The 19,732-nt window shown below is 43.7% G+C and overlaps 1 protein-coding gene across 1 annotated transcript in view; it reads right to left on the reverse strand.

The window, feature by feature from the left end:
* Positions 1 to 1,524: 1,524 nt before the first annotated feature.
* The window catches only part of PPM1K (protein phosphatase, Mg2+/Mn2+ dependent 1K), a 36,626-nt gene continuing 18,418 nt past the window's right edge, over positions 1,525 to 19,732 (reverse strand). The window contains exons 4-7 of the mRNA XM_068233158.1: positions 14,031 to 14,196; positions 11,513 to 11,657; positions 8,225 to 8,359; positions 1,525 to 5,467 (exon numbers count right to left, since the gene is read on the reverse strand). Coding sequence (XP_068089259.1) covers positions 5,336 to 5,467; positions 8,225 to 8,359; positions 11,513 to 11,657; positions 14,031 to 14,196 — 578 coding nt within the window. The 3' untranslated portion in view covers positions 1,525 to 5,335. The remainder of the gene's footprint in view (positions 5,468 to 8,224; positions 8,360 to 11,512; positions 11,658 to 14,030; positions 14,197 to 19,732) is intronic.

Below are 19,732 nucleotides of genomic sequence, written 5' to 3' on the forward strand. Positions count from 1 at the left end.
TTACTCCAAAGAAATCTGTAAAGCACCCTCTAGTAAAAATGACAGTCTGCCATGACAGTCTCTGTCTTAAGGCTGACAGAACGAGAGTTTGGGGGGGGGGGGGGGGGGGTCCTCAGGCTTCAATCTTTGGCTGATCTAAAATCTTTAAGCACCCAGGTAACGCTCTGCCATCCTCCTCAACAGTCCAGTCACGGCCATGTTTCTGAACACTGCAGGTGGGAGGTTTCTGAACAGCTTCGACATTGTTATCGCCCACCCCCAGCTCAACATCCATCAATTAGGACACTAGAAGGTCCAAGGTCGGCTAGCACACCCAAAAGCCACATCAATACAGCATAGACAGTCCAAGGTCGGCTAGCACACCAATACTGACATTCAAGGTTGTTTATTCCCTATTACAGGTGTCAACACAACAAAATGTTGCGTGGACATGTGCAATAAGAAATAAACATCCTTGAATGTCAATATTGGTGTGCTAGTCGACCTTGGACTTTCTATGCTGTATTGATGTGGCTTTTGCATCTAGGCTATGCACCCAACTTCAAACGGTAAGGTGTGCCTCTCCTAAACCCGAGGGACGATGCCAGAGGGAAAATGCCAGAATAGGTAAGTCTTTAATCAGAACATACCCCAAAATCCTCCATCATTAACCCCCTTGGCGGTATGAAAAATACTGCCAGGGGGCAGCGCAGCAGTTTTTTTTTTTATTTATTTTTTAAATCATGTAGCGAGCCCAGGGCTCGCTACATGATAGCCGCTGCTCAGCGGCATCCCCCCAGCCCCGCCGATCGCCTCCGGCGATAGGCGATCAGGAAATCCCGTTCAAAGAACGGGATTTCCTGGAGGGCTTCCCCCGTCGCCATGGCGACGGGGCGGAATGACGTCACTGACGTCGGGGCGTCATTGGGAGACCCGATCCACCCCTTGGCGCTGCCTGGCACTGATTGGCCAGGCAGCGCTCGGGGTCTAGGGGGGGGGCGCGCGCCGCACCGGATAGCGGCGATCGGGGTGCTGGCGCAGCTAGCAAAGTGCTAGCTGCGTCCAGCAAAAAAAAATAATTATGTAAATCGGCCCAGCAGGGCCTGAGCGGCACCCTCCGGCGGCTTACCCCGTGTCACACACTGGGTTACCGCCAAGGAGGTTAAATGGAAACTGAAGTGAGAGAGATACGGAGGCTGACATTTATTTACATTTTAAACAATACCAGTTGCCTGGTTGTCCTACTGATCCTCTGCCTCTAATACTTTTAGCCACTGACCTTGAAGAAATATGCAGATCAGATGTTTGTTACAAAAATGTGACAAGATTAGTTGCATGCTTGCTTCAGGTGTGTGATTTAGACACCACTGATGCAAGAATGATCAGCAGAACTGCCAGGCAACTGATTTTGTTTAACCACTTGCCGACCGCACACTCATAACGTGCGTCGGCAAAGTGGCAGCTGCAGGACCAGTGACGCAGTACTGCGTCGCCAGCTGCAGCCTAATTAATCAGGAAGCAGCCGCTCGTACGAGCGGCTGCTTCCTGTCAAATCACGGCGGGGGGCTCCGTGAATAGCCTGCGGGCCGCCGATGGCGGCTCGCAGGCTAGATGTAAACACAAGCGGAAATAATCCGCTTTGTTTACATTTGTACGGCGCTGCTGCGCAGCAGCGCCGTAAGGCAGATCGGCAATCCCCGGCCAATCAGCGGCCGGGGATCGCCGCCATGTGACAGGAGACAGCCTGTCACTGGCTGCACAGGACGGATAGCGTCCTGTGCAGCCCGGCTTACCAAAGGGGGCCAGGTAGGAGAGGGAGGGGGAGCATTTCGCCGCGGAGGGGGGCTTTGAGGTGCCCCCCCCGCCAGCCACTCGCAGGCAGCAGAGATCAGACCCCCCCAGCACATCATCCCCATAGGGAGGAAAAAAGGGGGGCAATCTGATCTCCCTGCCTGCACCCTGATCTGTGCTGGGGGCTGCAGAGCCCACCCAGCACAGATCAATCAAACCAGCGCTGGTCCTTAAGGGGGGGTAAAGGGTGGGTCCTCAAGTGGTTAAATGGAACCTAAACTGAGAGGGATATGGATGTTTCCTTTCAAACAATACCAGTTGCCTGACTCTCCTGCTGAACAATTTGCTGCAGTAGTATTTGGATCTTACACCTGAAACAGGCATGCAGCTAATCCAGTCGGATTTCAGTCTGAGCACCTGATCTGCATGCTTGTTAACCCCCTTGGCGGTATGAAACATTCCGCCAGGGGGCAGCGCAGCAGTTTTTTTTAATTTTTTTTTTTTTTTTAAATCATGCAGCGAGCCCAGGGCTCGCTACATGATAGCCGCTGCTCAGCGGCATCCCCCCGCCCGCTTCGGCGATCTCCGATCAGGAAATCCCGTTCAAAGAACGGGATTTCCTGGAGGGCTTCCCCCGTTGCCATGGCGACGGGGCGGGATGACGTCACCGACGTCATTGGGACTCCAGATCCACCCCTCGGCGCTGCCTGGCACTGATTGGCCAGGCAGCACACGGGGTCTGGGGGGGGGGGGGCGCGCCGCAACGAATAGCGGCGATCGGGCACGCGGCGGCGGTGATCGGGGTGCTGGCGCAGCTAGCAAAGTGCTAGCTGCGTCCAGCAAAAAAAAAAAAAAAATTTAAATCGGCCCAGCAGGGCCTGAGCGGCACCCTCCGGCGGCTTACCCCGTGTCACACACGGGGTTACCGCTAAGGAGGTTAAGGGGCTATGGCCAAAAGTATTAGAAACACAGGATTAGCAGGAGAGTCAGGCAACTGGTATTATTTTAATAGGAACAATCCATATCCTTCTCAGTTTAGGTTCCCTTTAAAAGCAAATAAATAGTCAATCAGATGCAGCGTCACAAGAGCAATTCCAGCATGAAATTGACCAGGAATCGGCCTGCGGTGTATAGGCAGCCGAGAGATCTCTCTAATCAGATTTGATTACAAAGAGATTTGTCTTTTGGTCTAATCTGACAGGCATTGCTAGATGTATGGCTAGCATTAGAAGGCGCTTCACAGCTGCCAAGGAATGTATACATTCCTCTTTTGCTACAATGAAGTAAGCACAAGATAATGTTATCACCATTTTGGATTCGGATCTCACTGCAGGGAGCTTTCTATTGAAAAAGTGTTTAACTGTTTAAACGCTGTTCTGCTTGTGGAGTATATTCTATGCTGTAAATAATCTTTGAGGGCTCGTTTCCACTGTTGCGGTGCGTTATCGCCTGAATTCCACCGCTGATAAAATAGCATGCGGATGCGATTCCCCATGCGTTTTTTGCCGCGAATTCGCATGCGAATTCGCATAGGTGAGGGTATATGCGATTTTAACCATGTCACTGCCTGTGTGAATTTACATCGTACCTATGCGAATTCGCGGCAAAAAACGCATGGGGAAAATGCATGCGATTTCCCTATTAAATACATTGCATGCGATTCGCATGCATTCCACTCTCAGGCGAAATCGTTGGCTCTTTTGTGCGTTTTTTCACCGCTGAAAAAAAACGCACATCACCAATGCAACAGTGGAAACAGGCCCATCCACTTGCATACCATGTGCAAATCCGCATGCGTTGGACGCATGCGGATTCGCGATAGTGGAAACGAGCCCTTAGAGCAAAGAAGAAATGCTGGGTCTCATACCACTTTAAGTCAGACTGTCACCTGAGGTACAAAATATCTAGTAAGGTGCTTAAAGGGTGATCAAATTAATTATAAATTGGCCAGTTTAACTGGTGACTGTTGGTGATAAACTATCTAGTACTACAAATGAACTCCACTTCAATCAGTGTAAAAACAAAATTTACAAATTTTACTTGTAGAGCAACAGTGTCAGCTTGTAAGGCAGTGGAAAGCAGGCCTAGGAAAGAGTTCTTTCAGAAACATGTAACCAGTACTTGATCTACAGTAGACAGTGTAGGGAAGGCAATGTCTGCACACTCAACTGTCAGCTGTGCGCATTATTCTGAAAGGCCATACAATGCAGTACATCAGGGAAATTTTATGTAAAAACTGCCACTGGTTAGGGAAGCTCTAGGAGACCTATCTTCCATGGAAATCAAGGACTCGCACCTGAAATACGTTATAGGATTGATACTCTAATACAACTGCTTGAACTTCAAAACCAGTGTGGTGTCATCTTTTTGTACAGGGGTTTGTTGTTGCTGTACCAAGTCTGTAGATAGGCACTGGTTGCATGTACCATTGTATGGAGGTGCCAGTTGTGCTATAACCCACAACTAACAAGTGTGCATTATCATATGCAGAATTATCCACACCTAACACCAGGAGGGTAAGTTTATGGCCACCCTATAATGCAGTAGTTGATCAAATAGTTTACACAGTATGTGGCCTCGATTTAGCAGGTGTTTAAAATGAAACCAAGACACGAGAACCTAATGCAATCCATGATTTACTGTTTTTTGATCAGAGCATACATCTCCAAAGACCTTGCAGCAGTGACTGTACTATATTTCAGTTCCAGGCGCCAGCATGTTACCACCATGTTAAATTCATCCAGTGCCTGAACACAGAATAGCCATGCTAACCATATACTGTATTCACATCACTCTGCAATGGTGCATGTAGAAGAAGTTAGAAAATACAGCTTTACCCACACTTTATTACCTTATAGGTATTAGAAATAGGGCTTCTAAAAATTCACATGCACAAAACACAGTATAGATGAGAATATTTCATGGTACAGACACCCGATTTTGGTCTAGTGACCGTTCTGCGTATTCTGTTATCTTACAACCCACAGCTAGTACTATTTACACATTACATTCAGAAAATCTGAAGATTAAAATGGCCAAGGACGGTTGAATAATATATAAATAAAACAAAAAGACCATCTGTCCAATTCAAGTTCACATTTAAGAAACATGGGCATCTGAAAGGTTTGCATTAAAAATACCCACTGTCGCCCTTCATGGAGTATAAAACAGCTGCTAGAATGGTTTAATAGAGTTCAAATCTAATCTTATAAATACAAATATTACACTATCTAAACCTGTAACAGACAAATAACCAGCATGAAGTATTCAGTACTGCAGTGCAAAATGAGCAATAAAGTGTCCTGCTAGTTTGTTCACGATAGTCTGAAAGTCAGCATGTTTGGAACAGAGTAATCCAGAAACCAGGAGTATAACTGTCCACAATGATATTGCTTGTTATGTACATACAGTAAATATCAGCTCAGGCTGCAGTAATTATGGATGATACTTCTAGCCCTGTGCTAGAAAGTAAGAACTACTGGGTACCATGAGGAGATGAGGAATTGACACTGTGCACATTGAAGCATACTCTTGTGCTGTATTTCTAGATACACACCATCACCCATCATGCCCATCTTCCACTAGATGCAAAGCTTCGACTAAAAGAAAAACTAACTTCAGAGTTCTTGTGCTTTCCCCAGGCCCCGAATGGGACAACAATGGCTGTGCTATTATCTTCTGCCCCATATTGGAGTGCCTGAAAAAAGAAAAAAAAAAAAAACCTGTTAGCATCATACAACAACTTTACAGCTTAAGAATGCAATAAATCTGAACATAAGTATTATTTAGATTGGAAGACTGATGTTCCAGTTGTGCTGGGCGTGAATTTATATATGCATTTACAGTGTCCACAAATGTCAGTGCTGTATGCTGCAAAGTGCCACTGAAGATAGGGGCCTTATACAAATACAATATATTTTGGCGTATTGCTTTAATAAATCTATGGTTCACAAAACTATACAGTCAGCCAGTCTGAACCACATAGTTATGTACAATTTTGCTTTCCTAGAGCAAAAGAAATGTGCAAATATTGAATAATCTAATTATAATAAATATAGTAATAGTACACTACCTCTCCAGGTCTGGTGCCTTATTTGTACAGTTTCACTATTTACGTTTATTCCTAAATTTAATTATTTTAACAATTTTGTGTTCTAGTCTTTTATTATATGCATCCCGCATATATAAAATGTACCGCTTTTAGACCCATAAATCCAGAAAGAAATGATGGGCCAGGGAGGTTAATGCAGAAGTTTAATACTACCAGGACAATAAAAAATGAAACATAAAAAAGTGATATGAAAGCCTGTCAACAGCTGTTGCTAACTAGTGATAGTTAGCCAAAGCCTCTGCTGCTCTATTTAGTCTCCCACTAGAGACACCGGGTAGTTGCAACATTTTTCTACTCAACATTTTACAAAGGAAAGCTTCCACCCACCATTATGGAGAACCTGGGGACGGGTTTGTGAAATCCTATTAGGACACGGAGGCATATTCTGTATATAATGACCAGCCTCTGTGTCCTTCTATAGTGCGCCCAGTCAATTCCCCCCCCCCCCCCCGTTGCGCTGCTGTCCCCTATTATAAAAAGCGCCAGGCCAGGTTATAAAAAGCGCCAGGTATGTTTCCCCATACACACTTGTCTGTTCCCCAGCAGTTGCTCATGCTAAGCTAATCTTCCTGTGTGTGTCATTAGTTCTTCCATTCAATCAATAGATTGAACTACTGAGTATGGACTCCAGTCCTTCACTACATAACTAATAGTAGTAAAAAAAAAAAAAAAAAAAAACAGAAACATGGGAGTGTTCATAAGCAACAAATGGAAGATTGTCTCTTCAAACAAGCAGACTAAGTGCCAACCACAAGACTGGCATGTAGGAATAATAATCCGAACATTTGCATAGCTCTTTTCTTCGGTCGGACTCAAAGCGGTCAAGAACTGCAACCACTGGGATGCACTCAAGAGGCCACCCTGCAGTGCAAGGGAGTCTGGTCTTAAACTCCTTACCGAATAGGTACTGACCCTGGCCAGGATTTGAACCCTGGTCTTAACCAGTAAACTATCCAACCGCAAATAAACCTACACTCCCCTCCAACCTGGCTGCTTAAAGTGAACCTGGAGGCTTTGTTCACATCTGAGATACACAAGTGACATGAATGTTGTATGTATGCATGTATGTTTAGTGTTCACTCTCATATGTCTTTGCTTCTGATTACTGGAGTTCAGTACCTGGTTATTATCAGAGTTGAATTCCAGATGTCCTGGATGCTATTTGGGTTCAGTGAAGTATGTTGATGCATTCCTGAATCCTGCTACAGCCAGTTTGAGCGGGTAGTCGTGAAATATTGTTGCATGAGATACGCAGGCATAGTAAGCAAGCCATTGTTTTCCCATTCAGTGAGCACGAGGTGTCCACACTCGGCTGTGTTGTATTGCGCAGAAGCGGATATCAGATGTATACTGTAATCACGCACCTACGACAGCGACAGTATATGCGCTTGCGTGTGTTATGGTTTGGGTATAATTGGGTTGGGAAAACGCCTGGACTCCGTGACTTTGCTGAGACCAACAGACGACATGGATTGTGTCGCCAGGTGTTTTCCCCTACGGAGGCTTGACGGAGTCCCCTCTTCCTTGGGTGATGTTGCTAGAACACTTGGTAAAGAAATGTTGATGAAGTGCTTTTGCAGAGCCATCCTGTTTTTTTTTTCACTAAACTCTCACCCAGAAATTAATAAATACAATGTATTTATTCATAAAAACACAAACGCAATAGAAGGGATAAAGCGATTTGTGAGCGTTTTTCTTATACCTTACATTGAAGCAAAATCCCCCCCCCCCCCCCCCCCAAAAAAAATGGTACCTGCAGCGCTTTGCCAAGCAGATCGGAAACGAACCGCTCAGATGTGAACTCTCTGATAGAGAATCATTCAGTATATGTAGCCAGAGGTATATGTGCCCAGTATATGTAGGCAGGGGTATATGTGCCCAGTATATGTAGGCAGGTGTCCCCCCAGCAGGAGGCGAGCAGCGCAGTGGAGGGAGAGCGGTGGGCACAGCAGCGGAGGGGGGGGGGGGGGCGTCTCCCCCCCCCCTTCCCTCACCTTAGGGTGCTTTCCCTCCCTCGCTCTCTCCTGCCGGGGGGGGGGGGGGTCATCCCCCCCCCCCCCCCTTCTCCGCCGCTGCTCACAGCTCTCCCTCCTCTGCGCTGCTCTCCTCCTGCTCACAGGGCCCGTTGGCAACACTGCTGCGGGCCCCCTGTGACGTAGGGATCGGGTGGGCCCCATAGCAACGCTATGGCGATTGCTACGCCCCTGACAGTATACGTTCAGGTTCCAATCCTCAAAAAACCGCTAATGTGAACCGGGTCTTGCAGAAGAATGTATAGAACAGTGCATGAAAAAGGCAATCATTTTTCTATGTCATTTTTTTCTCTCTTGAGAAAACATTTACCTGTTCAGTAAGAACTTGTGCTGCTTCATTGGGATCATGGCACTGACTTATAATGTCACAAATCTCCTGACTGTTGACAATGAAGTTAATACCATCAGTAGTTAATACTAGGAAGCCATCATCAGCATGGTGCAGCTATAAAAAAAAAATATATATATATATATATATCAGAACACATAAGAATACACACACACACACTTGTCTTTTTCTTCATATTCTTGTTCTTCAAACAGTAAATTTACATGGTCAAATTGATTAAAGCAGCTACAGTAAGTTATCTACAAGTACAGTCATGCTCTCCAGCATGATTTACATGCAGTGCAGCCCATTTTTCTTTAATCACTCTTACATTAACTTACTGTTGGGACAGGTATGAAGATGCAGGACTACAATTAAGAGTGTAAAGTGGCTTTAATCCCACTATTTCTACAGTACCAAGATACATTTCTTGACGTAAAGATGACTAGGTCTGTACAATTTCTAGTTATTCAGTAAATCATTCTTAAATTTGAATTACTTTTTGCCTTTGCCTCTAACAGGGGATACTAGTTGCTGTGGAACCATCGAAGAGAATGGACACTCAGCTGCCCAATATGCATCAATCCAAATATAAACTGAAATTTGGCATGTTTACCTATACAGGTATACAGTGCTTCTCCTACCCAAGGGTCCTCTCCACAGTTCCTTCTACTACACTTCCAGTGTAACACATTAGATAATACTAGCTGATGGCCCAGCGTTGCCCAGGTATGCATTTGCCTGCTTTTGGCTCCGCCCACTTTTTCTAACACAATTACTCAATGACCTAGTTTGTGAGCTTTGCGGTCTTTGGCATCAATAATTTGCATTGAAATGAAACAAATCTGATTGGCTGTGGCTCCACCCACTTCTTTGAATTTGAACCCCAGTCACCCAATGACTAACTGTGCCAGGTTTGAGGCTTGTGCCACTAACAGTGCAAGAATGGCAGCAATTCAAAATTCACCTATTGATTTTCAAGTGGAATATTTATTGGCTTTTGTAGGCTCCACCCACTTTTCTGAATAGTCACCCAGTGACCAACTGTGCAAAGTTTGAGAATCCTACCATTAACAGTGTAAGAATGGCTGCAATTTACATTTTCCCAGTGAAATTTGTATTTGTCTCCGCCCACTTTTTGGTTATGGGGATAGAAAGTATCCTATATGTTATTCCAGGTCATGTAGTATGTGTGTGCCAAATTTCATTCAAATCCGTTCAGCCATTGTTGCGCGATTAAGTAACAAACATCCAGACTTTTGCATTTACAATATTAGTGAGATTGTAGATGAGTCAAACTATTGCAGAGTTAAAAAGGGGCGCTACAGCGAAAAACTATAAAATTTAAAATATGCGCAAACATATACAAATAAGTACTTTTTTTTCCAGAGTAAAATGAGCCATAAATTACTTTTCTCCTATGTTGCTGTCACTTACAGTAGGTTGTAGAAATCTGACAGAAGTGACAGGTTTTGGACTAGTCCATCTCTTCATAGGGGATACTCAGCAAGGCTTTTATTCTTTATAAAGATATTCCCTGAAAAGGATTTATACAAAGATGCTGGCCAGCCTCCCTGCTCACGACACAGTTTTTTTGGAGTTAGACAGAGGAACTGCCATTCACTAAGTGCTTTTGAAAATAAACATTATCCCTGAGAATCCTCTATAAAGAGATGGACTAGTCCAAATCCTGTCACTTCTGTCAGATTTCTACTGCCTACTGTAAGTGACAGCAACATGGGAGGAAGGTAATTTATGACTCATTTTACTCGGGGGGGGGGGGGGGGGGGGGGATGTACTTTGTGTATGTTTGCACATATTTTAAATTTTACAGTTTTTCCCTGTAGTGCCCCTTTAAGTGGCCAGAAGATTCAGGCAGAGCGCCATGGACGCATAGGACATCACACACCTGGATTTTCACATAACAGAAAAGGCCTTTGTGCGAGTGACTATGCATCTCATACTTGCACACACACCTCCACCCATGCCATATTATGGCAATGGATGGATTGGTTTATGGTTTCATTCATTTACCTAAATTAATGTCCAGCACTGCGTAATATGTTGGCGCTTTATAAATACAAATAATAATAATAATAATAATAATAATAATTCAAAATACCATACCCCCTTAGACACTTCACACAAAGAGGATTGACTGAAGTCAGGATGGAGGCAACTGTACAATGAATGTCGTCATACATAGGGCTTGATTCACAAAGCTGTGATAACTTATCACGGCTGTGAAAGTGCTTTGCACATGTTTTGGTGAGTTTTCACGTGGGGAAAAAAAAAAAACTTAATCGCGAGCAAAAATTTGCACTAGAACGCAAATTTATTGCAAGAACATGGAACGTTAACGTGCGAAAAAAGATCACGTTATCGCGCAAACTGAATTTTTGCACACGATAGCCAGTTTCACGCAAAATTTCACGCTAAGCCCTTTTCACAGCGGGATAACAGTGATCACTGCTTTGTGAATCAAGCCCATAGACTATAAACCTGATACCGCGCAAAAGGTAAGGGCAGGGGTCTGGTCAGATGGATCAGTATACCTGTGGCTGTACATCTTGGATACCAGAAAGGGAAGACAATAGAAAAACCTGGCACAACTCCAAGAATTGTTTAAATGTATGCAATGTGTTCTGACACAATGGCACAGAGAGAATTTCGTTGGATACAATTCTTAAGGCAGCATAGTGTGCAAAATATGGGAAACATTTTCAACAAAAAGAAATGCATGCATATCAACATGGGGGGGAAAAAAAAAAACAAAAAAAAACCTATAAACATTAACTACTGTCCAGCTAGGAATTTCACAGGTGTTTATCACACAAATTCCCTTCGTAACCCAGCTGTGTGGCTCCAACATTCTCAGTAAATTCATGGTTAAAGGGGAACTGAAGTAAGAAGTATACGGAGGCTGCCATATTTATTTCCTTTTAATCAATACCAGTTGCCTGGCAGCCCTGCTGATCTATTTCTCTGCAGTAGTATCTGAAGAACACCAGAAACAAGCATGCAGCTAGTCTTGTCAGAGCTGACTTTAAAGTCTGAAACACCTGATCTGCTGCATGCTTGTTCAGGGGCTATGGCTAATAGTATTAGAGGCAGAGGATCAGCAGGGCTGCCAGGCAACTGGTATTGATTAAAAGGAAATAAATATGGCAGCCTCCGTATACCTCTCTCTTCAGTTCCCCTTTAAGTGACTGAAGCGTGAATACACATGTGTAACCCTGTGAGAATCATTGCACAAAAGTCGATATTTACCTTGACTCGTTTGGTCTCAGGCTCCGCTATTACTCCCGTTGACTTGAGATCCAGATCTCCTATGCTCCTTGTCATTGCAAGCCTACCATTCACATGAGGTTGCCCCAAGCTGTTCCAGGCAACAAAGCCACCACATTGCCTTATCCTGAGAACACAAGAAAACAAATATCTATACTGTACAGTCATCCATCCATACTTCCAAAGAGGTCTTGCAAGAATGTGGTAGTGTACTTCTAACCATTACTACTTTGTGTAAAAGCTTTCCTCTCCCTGATTTACATTCTGACATTTTTACTGCTGGCAGGTGAGGTCAGTGGAAGTAGCTGCTGCTTGCTGTTTTGGCAGTTGGGAACAGCTGTAAACCGCTATTTCCCACAATGCAACGAGGTTCAGACAGGAAACTGCCAGGACCATGGTCCTCCCAGTTTCCTGTGGGAGGGGTTTCACCACAATATCAGCCATAAAGAGCTGATGATCTGTTTGTGAAAAGGAATAGATTTCTCATGGGAAAGGGGGCATCATCTACTGATTGTGATGAAGTTTAATTCTTGGTCACGGTTTTTCTTTAAGTATATCTGAGGCAGATGTTACATTTCAAATGGGGCACATGAGGTATGTTCTTGTTCAATTACATGTCTCTGTGTACTCTCTGTTCCCCCTTCACTCTGCTGTGCCAACCGCCGAATCCACCAACAAGCAGCTTGTTGCTAGCTTGAAAAAGGAAGGGTGTCCTTTGCAGGAAAGGCACTCCTACATAGCACCCCTTCCCCAAGTCTCCATGCTGCCCCTTCTGCTGCAGCTGCCCATCAGTAGTAGTCCATTCACCCAAACTGTATTATACACTTAGTGGCATTGACGATGTACCACACCCAGCACTTTATGCCAGTTACCAATGCAGTCCACGCTATGTGCCAGAGCGCTGCCACCTCCTGTTGCTGTCTGTACTCCAGTCACTCTTATTGTATAATACATTTTTGGGTGCCACTGATGATGCACTTCACCCAGGTCTAGATGCCAGTTACTAATCTGATCTACCTGGCAATAACTGGCCAGAAGCCACACACTGCTTTTTTTCTTGCCGATTTATACTCGGTCTCAGGTCCTCCATCCTTGGGCCTCATGTCATCGCATTACTTCTAGACTCCTTTATCGGTGGTATTCATCCCAGATGTCATCAAGTTCATGATGCAAGCTACCAATGTGGTCTCCTGCTGTTTTGATGGAAAAAGACTGCTGCTAGTGGGTTGAGTTTACACATAGCACCACCCGTTTCTCAATCTTAGGTATCACCCACATGTCCTAATGTTTAGGCTGCTTTCTGTTCTCGGTCCATCATGCAATAATCCTATTTGGCTTCTGACACTTCTGTGCCATTTTCTGGAAAACCACAAGATCTTTTGGAACTTTATTTTACTCTTGTTGCCACTACTCTCCCTACACATACGCAGCAAATGTGGTGGTTCCAACATGTTTAATGCTTAACCCTCACTCACCTCAGGAGTCCCGCAGGATTAATCCAACAGACTGCATAACTGCAAAAGGCTTAGCTAGCACTAGACTAGCTAGTATAGGTAGCCGGCACCCCCCAATCGCCCGATCCAGCCACTTATACATTATCCAGCCTGGCTCCATCGATCGCTGCAACCTCCCCATACAGCTCCAGTCTCTCTATGGGGAGGATCAGGTCTGCGCATGACATCGGTGACGTCATGTACGATCTTCCCCATAGAGAAAACCGGAGCTGTGCAAGGAGGCTGAGCTAATCGCTGGAGCAATTTTTTTTTGTTTACAAAATAGGCCACTGCAGCTTTAAGGCCTCGCTGCAGGGCCGCACAACTCAGCACACAAGTGACACCCCCCCCCCCTTTTCTGCCCACCAACAGAGCTTTCTGTTGGTGGGCTGTGATTTCTCTCTCTAGATCTATATATATATATATACATACATACACACACACACACACACACACACACACACACACACACACACAAATTTATAATTTTTTTCTTCTATTTTCTAAAAACACCCTCCCTCCCACAGCCAGCCAATTACAGCAATTCGCTGTCATAGGCTTCAGCCTGTGACAGCGGATCACTCCCGTCTCCCCAGATCGCAGCGCTGTACAGTGTTATTAGACGTCGGTTTTGCCGTCTAGCAGCCTCCTAGCGGGAGACTGATGGCGGAGCGGAGCTCAGTCATTCATGTGGAGAGGCGCACGTAGTCTCCTGCAAAATATGCCCCCAAGACTGCAGGCCGATCGGCGCTAGGCGGTCCTGGGGCTGCCACCACGTCCACGCCAAATGGCATGGAGCGGTCGTTAAGTAGTTAAGGTGAAAACAACCTGAAGTGATTAAAGTTGGCCCATTGACTTCAATAAAATTCACAAAATATTGGCTTGACGAAAGTTTGAGGTTCCACCCTGTCTAGGGTAATTTTTTTGAGATTGTAAGAGGCACTCTCGCTCATCCCTACTTACAACATATGCACACCATAAAACTGTTGCACTGTAAAATACTGTACCTTTGTTTTTCTTCCTTCCTCTCAGGTGTGTGATCAATTGTGAGCTTCAAAGGCTTCCCCTTTCGACACAACAGTGCTCGGCTATCGCCAACACTGGCCACAACTAGCTCAATGCCATCACGCAACAAAGCCACTGTTGCAGTGGTCCCACAGGTCAAATGAGTTGCTAGAAATACCATACAACAACATTAATGTCAATGTCAGAGCAAGATGAGAAGTGCAGACTGTAAATACTTACGCCTAATTACATCTGTATTTCTAACCTTATGTGTTAGCAGCAAATGTAGAAAAAGCAGCATGCAGAATGGAACTAGATGCGATGACAACATGGCTCAATACATGCAGCTAAAAGGCCAATTTCTTTAATGCAACAAAATATAGCATATTTGTAAGTAAGATCCTAAAGGACAGGGGTTCTCAAACTGGGTACCTCCCAGGGGTGACTTGGCGCTCATCCCCATCCTTTGTGCTTTCCCATCAGGTAATGCAACTGCACATTGATATACAATGCGGCTGCCTTATCCACCAGTTAACCTAGTCCCGGCAGTTGAACATCAGAGGAATCATCTAATGGGAGATCACTTATTTGGAAGGGGGTGTGCTGACTGATGTGGAGTCAATTACTATTTGGAGGGGGTAATTCTGCCTAATGTGGGGGTCACTCACTATATGGAGAGGGGGTTGCCAGTCATTGCCCATTTGGAGGGGGGTTGCTACCTAATAAGGATCAGAACGGCATTTGGGTAGTTGTTTTTGGGGTGCCTTTAAAAAAAAAAAAAAAAAATTCAAAGCCACCAAGGGCGCCCTCACCCAAAAAATGTTTGAGAACCACTCACGGCTATAGAATATCAGAAGGCATTCTTGAACAGTGAGGTTAGTTATCAAGACAGGTGCAAAGATACCGAGACTAATAGGTACTTGATTCCTGGAGGCCCTGCTTTAATATATATGATAGGGAATTAGTTCCTAAGTAAAACTGCCCCACTTTTATTCCAGTTAGAATTGTGCCTGTCTTAACATCGAGCCCTACTGTGTTGTATGTATGTTTCTACAGTTCATGAGAAGGGTGGTTCGGAAGTTACACAGTTATCTAGGCTCTTTTCATATGGTGGTTTCACCACCATCTTATTGTACTTCCAAATTTCCGCCTTCACATGGTTGCCAACAAACATTATAGCACATGGGGCATGTGTAACCTCACACCCCCCACATGCTATATGCCGGTAGTCACGTGGGGCACGAATGTGGAAATAGGGCACAGACACACAGCGCGGACAGTTGACAAAGTATAACTGCACCGGCAACGAGGGGGGGCAGCAGCCATGGGGTTCCGTTTGTGATTATTCCAAACTGTTACCGCCACGCACCCAATCGTGTGGTCCCAAAATTTTCGAGCATGTCTGATTGATGCTTGCAACCAATCTCAGCACAAAATTGGTTGCATTGTCAATGGTGCCTGCTCTTGGCAGCACTGATTTTCACCAAACAGGATAATAATCATCTAATCTGATGGTTGATTGGCTGCTAAGTCTACAGATGTATGGCCACCTTAAAGGGAACCTAAAGCAGGGCTTCCATACTTATTTTCTTTTAAGCAATACGAGTTGCCTGGCTATCCTGCTAATCTCTTTGGCTGCAATAGTGCCTGAATCACACACCTGAAATAAGCATGCAGCTAATACAGTCAGACTTCACTCAGAGCACCTGATCTGCATGCTTGTACAGGGTCTATGGCTAAAAGTATTAAAAAGGCAGAGGATCAGCAGGACAGCCAGGTAATATGCATCGACTAATATCGCTTTAGTTTCCCTTTAAAATGTATGCTTAGCTTTAGGCACCCTGAGGCTTTCTACAATGTGTGTCAGTTCCGCAATATCAAAACTAAAGTTAATAGCAATTTATAATACTAGAAATCTACATCTAAACCTAATTATTCATTCAAAAACATGCAAGGAGTACAGATAGTTGTAACAAATACGCTACAACTAACATACTAGAGCTGACTTGCACAGATGAAGTGAAAAAGCAGTACAAATCAAGTATTAAATGTTGAATAACACAGGGATTACAACTACTTGCAATGAATAAATTCGCTTATTTTGCATCTGTCTCTCCACATTGATGCTGCCATGTTTATTTGGAAACTGCCTGCATGTATTGTGCCATGTCATACAATGTAAGGGTTAGCTAATGATTAAACACTTTATCTCTTGACTTGTATTCTTTCACTTTTATGATACATTAAAGCAGGTTTAAGGCATGTTCCATTAGGCCAGCAAAAAAAAAAATCATCCCTATTTTGTAATACAGAAGGTATATTTTCCCATGGAAATTAATTCTCCTTCAGCTCCCACCATGTGCGGTCCCAGTGTTTGAAAACTGGATGAGTGGTTTTACCTGGCTCTTCATTCTGTCCAGATGTCGGTCATGAACGTGTGCTAACTATAGAGATTTGTCTCTACAGTATAAGTGGAGGCCTGATGAAGGGTCTATCCCGAAATAAGACGACATTGTCGCCTCAATATTTACAACTGCACTAATCTTGATGTTAATCACTGCTGCATATTCCCCATTCTCTTCTATAGAATATGTTCCTTGAAGGATACCTTTTATGAATATTATTGCACAAGTGTCTTCAATAAAGACTTTTTGTATTTTTGCATATACATTTTTCAAGTTTCTTCAATATTTTTTGATCTACATATCCTTGTACTGGTATAAAGTCTACGTGGGTGTTGTGGCACACCGTATAGGATATTGCTCATTTTACTTCCTTTTATATGGAATATGAAAAGAAGGCTTTCGCCAGATAACTACAGAAACAAAACTGCCAAAGGTATAGCACTCAGCTTCCTCTCTTCCCTAATGCCGGTCAAGCAGACCCAAACTCTTCTTGCACAGCCCCTGCAAAGTCTATATTCCACATATAGTTGCTGAAGAAATCCACCACTCTGTGTTCTGTGTTTGTTTAGCCAGTGTCTAATAAGTTATCAGTAGTTGTGAACAGACTGCAGGAGCACTGCTGCTGCAGTTCTCTGCATACAGGAACACTGAGGCTTAACCCCTTCAGTGTTCTCTGCAATGTGAAACCACATTCTAAACTTCAGTTTCTTATGATTTCCATAAATTGTAAAGGCGAGAGGTTTTTGTCCATAAAGATTGCCGAAGCTTATCTTTTAAAGCAGATAGCAACATTCTGAGTTTAGGTACACTTTAAATCATCTGTTACAGCCATGTACTGTTGCCCTCTTCCCCCAACCACCACCTTTCTCCTCACTCCAGGTGTATAATTTGCTATATTATAGGTGTGAGTAGTAAAGGCTACACACATCAAACCTGTGTTAAATACAGTGGAGGAAATAAATTATTTGACCCCTCACTGATTTTGTAAGTTTGTCCAATGACAAAGAAATGAAAAGTCTCAGAACAGTATAATTTCAATGGTAGGTTTATTTTAACAGTGGCAGATCGCACATCAAAAGGAAAATCTAAAAAATAACCTTAAATAAAAGATAGCAACTGATTTGCATTTAATTGAGTGAAATACGTTTTTGAACCCTCTAACAATAAAAGACTTAATACTTAGTGGAAAAACCCTTGTTTGCAAGCACAGAGGTCAAACGTTTCTTGTAATTAATGACCAAGTTTGCACACATTTTAGGAGGAATGTTGGTCCTCTCCTCTTTGCAGATCATCTCTAAATCCCTAAGGTTGAGGCTGTCTCTGTGCAACTCTGAGCTTGAGCTCCCTCCATAGGTTTTCTATTGGATTAAGGTCCGGAGACTGACTAGGCCACTCCATGACCTTAATGTGCTTCTTCTTGAGCCACTCCTTTGTTGCCTTTGCTGTATGTTTTGGGTCATTGTCGTGCTGGAACACCCATCCACGACCCATTTTCAGTTTCCTGGCAGAGGGAAGGAGGTTGTCATTCAGGATTTCACGATACATGGCTCCGTCCATTTTCCCGTTAATGCGATTAAGTTGTCCTGTGCCCTTAGCAGAAAAACACCCCCAAAGCAAAATGTTTCCACCCCCATGCTTGACGGTGGGGACGGTGTTTTGGGGGTCATAGGCAGCATTTTTCTTCCTCCAAACACAGTGAGTTGAGTTAATGCCACAGAGCTCTATTTTGGTCTCATCAGACCACAGCACCTTCTCCCAGTCACTCACAGAATCATTCAGGTGTTCATTGGCAAACTTCAGACGGGCCTGCACATGTGCCTTCTTGAGCAGGGGGGCCTTGCGAGCCCTGCAGGATTTTAATCCATTGCGGTGTAATGTGTTTCCAATGGTTTTCTTGGTGACTGTGGTCCCTGCTAATTTGAGGTCATTCACTAACTCCTCCCGTGTAGTTCTAGGATGCTTTTTCACCTTTCTCAGAACCATTGACACCCCACGAGGTGAGATCTTGCGTGGAGCCCCAAAACGAAGGTCGATTGATGGTCATTTTGTGCTCCTTCCATTTTCGAACAATCGCACCAACAGTTGTCACCTTCTCTCCCAGCTTCTTGCTAATGGTTTTGTAGCCCATTCCAGCCTTGTGCAGGTCTACAATTTTGTCTCTGACATCCTTGGACAGCTCTTTGGTCTTTCCCATGTTGGAGAGTTTGGAGTCTGCTTGATTGATTCTGTGGACAGGTGTCTTTTATACAGGTGACTAGTTAAGACAGGTGTCCTTAATGAGGGTGACTAATTGAGTAGAAGTGTCTAACCACTCTGTGGGAGCCAGAACTCTTAATGGTTGGTAGGGGTTCAAAAAAACTTATTTCACTCAATGAAATGCAAATCAGTTGCTATCTTTTATTTAAGGTTATTTTTTCGATTTTCCTTTTGATGTGCTATCTGCCACTGTTAAAATAAACCTACCATTGAAATGAAACTGTTCTGAGACTTTTCATTTCTTTGTCATTGGACAAACTTACAAAATCAGTGAGGGGTCAAATAATTATTTCCTCCACTGTAGATGAAAATAAAAAAAATGGTCTAGGATTCTCTGTTCTTCAGTGAATTTACACTATACTAATAGCCAATATGGAGGCCTGGGGTGGAAAAATCACCACAATTATATCCAATAGGAAGTCTTGGGCCATGGCAGGAGATTGGCCAATATGAACTGCTTATTTTGGCATGCAGTTTTACTGCAGGAATAAGTATTTTTATCATATGCTCTGTTTGGATTGCAGACATTTGTGACAAGTTTAAGCAGCTTCCATAAGGATGAAATAAAATCTCAGGTTCTGTTAAAGGAAACCTGAGACAAGAGGCATATGGAAGCTGCCATATTTTATTTCCTTTTAGCAATACCAGTTGCCTGGCAGTCCTGCTAATGTTTCTGACATCAGTAGTGTCTGAATCATACACTAAAAACAAGCATGAGGCTGAACCATGCTTTGTTCACGGTCAGTGGCTAAAAGTATTAGAGAAAGAAAATAAGCAGGACTGTCAGGCACTTTGGATTGTTTAAAAAGAAATAAATATGACAGCCTCCATATCCATCTCACTTCAGATGTGCTTCAAGAAACCAATGAACTGCAGAAAATGATCATTCTATTAGGCTACATTCTTAGAACTTATGTAAAATTAACAAAGAAAACCTGCTTTAATGTTAAATCGTGAAGTAGTTTCTGGATTAAAAGAAAATGAATTGAAAATAGAGATAGATATATATGTAGAGAGGTAGGTAGATAGATATATATATATAT

Source organism: Hyperolius riggenbachi, chromosome 1, assembly GCF_040937935.1.
Source record: "Hyperolius riggenbachi isolate aHypRig1 chromosome 1, aHypRig1.pri, whole genome shotgun sequence".
NCBI lineage: Eukaryota > Metazoa > Chordata > Amphibia > Anura > Hyperoliidae > Hyperolius > Hyperolius riggenbachi.